The sequence below is a fragment of the Hordeum vulgare genome, chromosome 1H (assembly GCF_904849725.1).
Source record: "Hordeum vulgare subsp. vulgare chromosome 1H, MorexV3_pseudomolecules_assembly, whole genome shotgun sequence".
In the NCBI taxonomy this organism is placed as follows: Eukaryota; Viridiplantae; Streptophyta; class Magnoliopsida; order Poales; family Poaceae; genus Hordeum; species Hordeum vulgare.
Genome location: NC_058518.1, coordinates 2,657,480 through 2,665,293, shown reverse-complemented (window position 1 = coordinate 2,665,293; position 7,814 = coordinate 2,657,480). Strand labels below are relative to the sequence as shown.

Here is a 7,814-nt window from a genome sequence, read left to right as displayed (position 1 = left end):
TCATTCCCTTTGTCCTTCGGTGTGTTACTTGCCCGAGATTCGATCGTTGGTATCCGCATACCTATTTCAATCTCGTTACCGGCAAGTCTCTTTACTCGTTCCGTCATACAAGATCTCGTGACTTACACTTAGTCACATTGCTTGCAAGGCTTGTGTGTGATGTTGTATTACCGAGTGGGCCCCGAGATACCTCTCCGTCACACGGAGTGATAAATCTCAGTCTTGATCCATACTAACTCAAGGACACCTTCGGAGATACCTGTAGAGCACCTTTATAGTCACGCAGTTACGTCGCGACGTTTGATACACACAAGGTATTCCTCCAGTGCCAGTGAGATATATGATCTCATGGTCATAGGAATAAATACTTGACACGCAGAAAACAATAGCAACAAAATGACACGATCAATATGCTACATTATAGTTTGGGTCTAGTCCATCACATGATTATCCTAATGATGTGATTCAGTTATCAAGTGACAACACTTGCACATAGTCAGAAAACCTTGACTATCCTTTATCAACTGGCTAGCCAACTAGAGGCTTGCTAGGGACATTGTTTTGTCTATGTATCCACACATGTATCTATGTTTTCATTAAATGCAATTATAGCATGGATAATAAACGATTATCTTGAAATAGAAAATATAATAATAACTATTTTATCATTGTCTCTAGGGCATATTACCAACATGTATTACCAATGCTCCGTCATCAATTGTATGCACCTATTCTCCCATTGCACCTTATCTTATTTGCGACCACAAGTACCAGCACGTAGTTGCAACTATCTCACTGTTGCAAAGGTGCTGGAATTTATTTTCACATAAGAGGAACTCAAGCACCTTTGCACCTGATCGGTCCACGACCAAAGCTTCGTCTATTATTTCATGCAAGCCCATATCTCTCCATATACTATTCGCTCGACCACATGTGAAAAACCTGTGTTTAATATCCTCGGGACTGCGTTGGCATAATGGGCATTGAGCAGTATTACCCACATGGCGATTGGCGAGTGTACAAAGGAAAGGAATTGTATTGTGCAAGCACCTCCACACAAATATCTTTATCTTCCTTGGTAGTTTCAGATTCCAAAAAAATTTCCATACTGGATGGTTAAGCAAACTAGTTAGTCCCTCGTCACTTTGCAGTTTACTTCCAAACCGAGCATCCCATTCGACATGATAGGCTGATTGTAACTAAAGGTGCCACTTTTTGTAAAACACCAGGCGATACTGCCCTCCTCTTCATGGTATGCAAGTGGGACCTATAGAATTCATTATGCATCGATCTGCCAAAAGTTATCACGCGCAATTGATTGCATCCACCGGAGGCGGGATCTATTATATCATTGACATATGTCAAAAACCCCTTACCTCGCACCATGGTTACTTTCTTGGAAGGACTCTTAGGAATGCAACAGTCTTCCTAAATGTTTATCTTTAAACCCTCTCCCACTCTTCAAATGCTCCCCTTCTTGAAAGTTTGAATCCATGCAAAACACTCTGCCACACAAATGAAGATCCTTTCTTCAAGGTGCAGTTTGATATGTTAACAGAGGGGTAATATCTAGCTCAAAGTACTCATGCACAGAGGGAATCAAAATGTTAGAGCAACACTAGCAGAGTCATCAAAACAACAGCCTCGAATAGAAAAGAACCTTACCCGATCATGGGTCGCTCGCAGCGGTAGCATGGGGAACAAAATACCAAGAACGGTCCGTGAGCGGAGGTGGGCCACTTGATGTTCTAGGAAACTCCAGCAATCTATGCGGGAGTAAACAGGGTGGAAATCACATAGTAAGGCCATGCATCTTCTTTGCTTCAAATAGTGTACTAGGTGACTAATTTGGTTTGCTATCTATGCAAGTATGCATCTAGTTTAGTGTTGTTGATAACGCATTGACCTGACGGCTTCTCGGCTAGCTAGCGGAATACTGGTTTATGATTGCTTCTGCAATTGAACTGTGCTGTAGTTGCTCTAGCCAATAATTGTTAGGGCCTGCGGTGTAGGATGACTGCTAGGTTCCACGATCTGCATATCTGTTTTGAAATGAGGTCATGTCAAATTTGGAGTATTGTAGGTTTGGAGAGGGGGGAATTTTTTGCCTCGCAAGGAAACACGCAAGAGAGTTTGTGATGGTACATCCCAACTAGTCTTGATTAGGGATCATCCTGAGTTTAAATCATGATATCAAAGGAGAAAATGCGATGATCCTGTGTGGGTGGCTCCGCAGAGGTTTCGATCTTCTCTACGGTGTCTCGAGTCGTGTAGTCCTTGCTATGCTAGTATGTGAGGTTTCCTTGCATCATTAATGCCAAAGAAACTCATATCAAGCTATTTATTCATGTTGTTGCAGAATTTTAAATAGAGGGTGGTTCATATTTTAAAGCTAGGGGTGACCCACACTACCCTAACTGATCTTAATCTTTAATTTCTTTTCTTTGAGGTGGTCACTAATTTCTATTAGGGGTCAACCATACAATGATTGTTAGCGTCATCCAACGTATACATGATAAGATGACATGCCAGCTCTCATACAAGTTGAGTAACTAAAGAAACTAAGCAGTTGACCAAAATGTTGCTTTCAGGCTGCCCCAAGTAAACATTAAGCAGGGAAACTTTTGGTCAGATGACTTGTTGAAATTGATGCTGGATATTTTATTTTGGTCGTAATGTTTCGATCTAATCATGAACTGAAGACACTATATGCACCTAACTCTTGTTTATAAGGTCGCCTAAAATAATGGCAACCAGTACATGAGCGGATAATCTACTTCAGAGCTGCATCACGAAGGGAAAAATATAAGGAAACAAAGATCATAGATTAGAGCATATGCCAACAGCTCAATTGGTTGAATTAAGACTCATTAACAAGCTTATGTTGTTTCTTAGTGAAACTAGATAGTACATTGAGGAGTTAATTAATTATACTTGAACGGGGAGGAGCTTACATGTATTTTGGCAGAAGCGACAAAATGTCTTCCTCGTAACTCCTTTCCTATCGCTTTTTTTAACCCGTCCCTTGATGCCCGATTCATTAAAAAGGTCGAATAGAATTGTTTGGTTGATTAACGGAAAATCGGGTGAAAACCATCACATCACGCCCATAAAAATAAGGCACATAGGGCGACCTGGCGACCCACACAAAAACGCACCCACACCGCCGAAGCGAAAAGCATCATCGAGGTTACAAGTCGGCGTCACCGTCATCACACCTACGCAAGGGTGACTCTAACTCCACCATCGACGGCACCGAAGAAGCCCTCACCGCAAACAAGCGTTGAGGCATGCGCTGGCCGATGCCAAACATTCAACCACACGCGCTGGCAACCAGGTAGATCCGACTCTGTCAACGAGCATTGCAGGAGAACAGCATTGGGCTTGCGCCAAGCCTGCGCCAGAGCCGACCACCCGTCTCCTGTCATCATCACCACAAGGGCCCCTCCTTAGCAGCTCTGATTTTGTGAAGACAAAGCAAGGCACAGTGATCCCTCGAACACATCGGAAGAGACCAACTACCAAAAACCATCAGCAAACCTGACTCTGCTCGAAGCTGCCATCGCTGCCACCTATGGAAAGCTACGTAGACAACAACATTACCGGACGGGCACCTGCTGACCGCAATGCCACGAGCGTCCAGTCCATGAAACGTGCAAACTGGATCCAAAGCTCTTCAAGGCAACACCAGAAAAAGGGACCTAGAGCTATTAATCTATTACCAGAACATCACCCTCCTTGTATGCATGCATCAATTTCAAGCTGGCAATGATGGTCTCTCTACTTACATGACCACCGCAAAAAATAATAACAATATTTTTATTTTTCACGTGAAAAGGAAAGTGCTCTGCATATAGATAAAAAAATGGAAAAAGATGTACGCGAGGCTAGGTATGCTTTTCGCACGCCGATCCAACCCCCCTCACAAGTCATATAAATGATAATCTAAACCTTCCACATATCATACCCACTGAACGTATACGCGTATGGGGAGTATACGCCCGACTAGGCCCGCCCATTTCCACCCAGCGCCCCCCACCCCTCCTCCTCGTGGGATCGGTGGAATTACTTCAAAATAATTAAACAGTAAAAAATAACACTAAAAAATTAATTGCTTCTAATCATAAAATGTTCGGAAATTGAGAAATTTTAGAATCCCAAATTTCAAAAGATGTTCGCAATTTTAGAATTTTATTGACTAATTTATCAAATGTTCAAACTTCTAAAAAATTACCGTCTTGCAAAATGAAAATTCAGAAAAGGTTCATGTTTTGTAAAATTTGTAAGAAAATTCCAAAAATGTTTGGAGAATTTCATAAACTGTTATTGTTGCACAAATATTGTTCATAATTTCCAAAAAAATGCCTTTTAAATTTTTCTTTTGGATTTCAAAAATATTTCATGTTTGAAAAATTGTCCCTCATTGTGAAAAATGTTCATTTGTGAATTTTGTTTCTATTTTCCCAAAATTGTTTTCACATAGGCAAAAAATGTGCACGTTTTATTTTTTTTTATGTTTGGAATTTGGCAATCATTTTGCAACATGTTTTTAAAAATTGAATCTGCCTCTAGCTCTTATAAATTCACGTAGCTAATTATCCACTTGGACTTGTTGGTTCCACTGGCTTTAAACTTCTTGTAACAAGCGTGAGGTTTTAGGGGGGTTGTACAGAAGCAGAACTGTTTCGGAAGGTTGTGTAGTTGCTCCATGCTAGATGTGTCAAGCTCTCTACGATTGTAATAATAGTTGTTCCGTTGGCAAACTTCTTCGGGCAGAAAATAGTGACCCAAGGAATACTAAAGTTGGTTTCAATGAAATTAATTATCTAAGGAGGTTGCAACGTCCAATGGATTTATATATCACTGACAAATGGTTCTACCTTTTTCGTAATATATTGCTGGTTTTCCTTCAGTTACATGTAAGAATGAATCTTTTGCTGGAATATCCAACACGTGTCAGTCAACTATTCCATGCGGGGTTATCACATCGTGGCATGTGAGAGAACATTTTGTGATAGCAAAGCTTAGGTGCTACTATAGGTCATCAATGTACATGTCGTCCATTCATTCTCTTGTGTTTAACCAATTATTGCACCAATTTCAGACATGCTATATATAGGTCATCAATGTAGCTCATCTCAAGTGTGCAATAAGCAATGATCCGTGGGATGGGAGTACGATTCTTGACATTCACACTGACTACACAAACCAAACTTTATTTTCTGATGCACATTGATGAGAAATGATCTCTGGCACAAAACAAAACATATATCATAACAATAATAAACACACAGACGTTGATTTTCAGATAATTAAATAGAATATCCCAGGCTAAAAATCCACAGATTGCTTGACAAGCTTGTATAGTTCCTTCCACAGCTATCCGTATATGGGTAGCTACAGTCCACGTAGGTTTTCAACCTATTACTGGATGGCCCCGCCAGATGTAGTATCCTGTGAAATAAAAAGTATAATCAACATCGCTAATGCAGTGTCAAAAAATGTCTTACGTTATAGGACGGACGGAGTAGTCATTAAGAAACTGATGAAAATTTACGTCCATATGTCCACATGGTATCATGATGTTTATCCTGATGACTAAAACCTAGCTTTGTCAGTGAACTGGCTTTGAAATTACGTGCTTATTTACATAATAACCAAATTAACTGGTTGGATGTATGTACTTACAGCAGGTTTGACATAGAATGCGTGGATATTAAGTTCTTTAATAGTTTGGAACGTAGGGGGGTTCGGGAGTGCGTTGTACTTGATGATCCCACGTGCCATAGCAAACTCTCCAGTCCCACCCATAATGGCCATCTGACCTTGGCCTGTTTGAAAATTGATCCCCATGGCTTCGAACGATGATCCATTGTACCTGATATAGTTTTGTAGGTTAATATCATGTAGTATCATATGAAACTGAATAATCTTGTGTTTATAAGACCTTTGTACGTAACTGAGCATGTCCAAAATATAAATGATAAACTAAAACATGTATTAGTCCAGAACATGGTTCTAAATTGCCGGCTATTATCAGCTATAGCTGCCGCTATTGCTGTTTATGCGGTGTCCAGCTATTTTGCTTTCCTTCAAAATCTTGCCGCTATAGCCCGCTATAGCCTTAAATTGCCCAGCTATAGCCCCAAATAGCTCATTGAAAATGCCAGGCGCTAAATTCAATAGCCGGCAATTTAAAACCTTGGTCCAGAAGTATGCAAGAATGACCTGGAGTTTTTCTCAAACACCATGCTGAAGTAGTTGAACCAGCCTGGACCGGCTACATCAGCCTGCACTTGCATGCCTTTGGTACGGGCAACAATGGTGGCAGTAGCAGGGTTTGGTCCATCAATTACAGCCCAGTCGGTGACGGAAGTTAGTCCAAAATCGGATGCTTTGCTGGAGGTAACAATTACTACCTGGTTGGTGCCCGGCCCGGAAGCGATTTGGTGCAAGTACAAGTGCAAGTTTACCTCGGACTCACACTGAAGAACACAGGAAAGGGATGCAGATGCCATGGATATAATAGAATGCAGGACCAAGATCATAGATAGTACAAGCAGGCTATGGCTGGCCATGGCTAGCTAGGGTTTTGGCTGGCAAAATAAGAAGATGGTAAGCTAGGAGGTGTGTACGTAAACTGACTGTTTCCTTTGTTTTGTGTTAGCTCTGTGAGAAACACGTGAGTCTAAGGTACTATTTGTAGTGCTCGAGGACTAGCTACCATATCCTCTTTTTTCTCCTTTTTCTTTGAGATTATCCATTCCATATCCATTTAGTTTCTTCTTTTAGCTGGCATTTCGATTTAGGATAGACATACAACTACACAAGTATGGCTGAACAATTCCTTGTACATGTATCAACCCTAAGAGATCACAAAGGTCAAGTGCCTTTTGAGGAAATATACTATACCTATTCTTTCCTCGTCATACAGTATGAATTACTTTGCCTACATGGTAACGTAGCATTGGAAAAGAATAAAATGACATTTCCCATTCTTATCTTTACATCTAATAAATAGAAGGTGATTGTTCTCTTGTTGCAAGTCCTGGACTCTATCCTTTTTTCAGAATTATATCTTCCGAAGAGCTGCAGCCTAGGTTTGCACCTAAACAAACGAGCAAACTTTCATTACTCCTACAATATAAAGTTCAAATCCAAGGATTCACGCTACCGTGTAAGCTAGATACATAGTTGATCAAATGACGTTTCATTATCTGATCAGGTCTACCTCTTAGGTTGGAGACGCAAACGACGTGCATGCCACATAGGAAACCATGGCCAAAAGCTTCTCACCAACCTCTTCTTTCCGCCCTGCTGGTTTTTCCGTAGCGGCCTTGACAGAACATGTCACGTAGGAATTTGTGGCCACACAACGCGATAGAGTTTTGTCGGCACCGACGATAACCCAAAATGGATAGTCCACATGATCCATCGGCAACAAGTGTCATCTTCGATGGTGTGACATGCATTTCTTTTCACCACTCGATAGTCGTGTACATTGGCATGTCCGGACGCATGGAGATGTACACATCATGGCTAATGACATGAGTGGTGTCGTTGTGTGCCAAAATCTGGCCGGCATAAGTTATTTATTCATGGTAAGTAGGGGTGGCAACACAAGGTGACTTCAGTTTGGTGGTTCTCTTCAAATACAGGATCTAGAATTCCAGAGTGGAAACTCAATTTCAGGCCTTCAATGATTGTACGTGGTAATTGCGATGTTTCTATAATATACTTATTAGGGCTAACCTCCGTACATGACAGCCACCAAAATATAATTCTTTGAACAATTTTATAATTGCTACTTGCAT

At 41.0% G+C, this 7,814-nt stretch overlaps 1 protein-coding gene across 1 annotated transcript; it reads right to left on the bottom strand.

Moving 5' to 3' along the window:
- Positions 1-5,232: 5,232 nt before the first annotated feature.
- On the bottom strand, positions 5,233-6,578 carry LOC123453150 (dirigent protein 4-like). The gene is made up of 3 exons (XM_045129924.1): positions 6,229-6,578; positions 5,689-5,878; positions 5,233-5,454 (listed from the first exon to the last, which is right to left on the bottom strand). The coding sequence occupies exons 1-3, from the start codon at positions 6,576-6,578 to the stop codon at positions 5,425-5,427; spliced, it is 570 nt and encodes a 189-aa protein (XP_044985859.1). The 3' UTR covers positions 5,233-5,424.
- Positions 6,579-7,814: the final 1,236 nt, after the last annotated feature.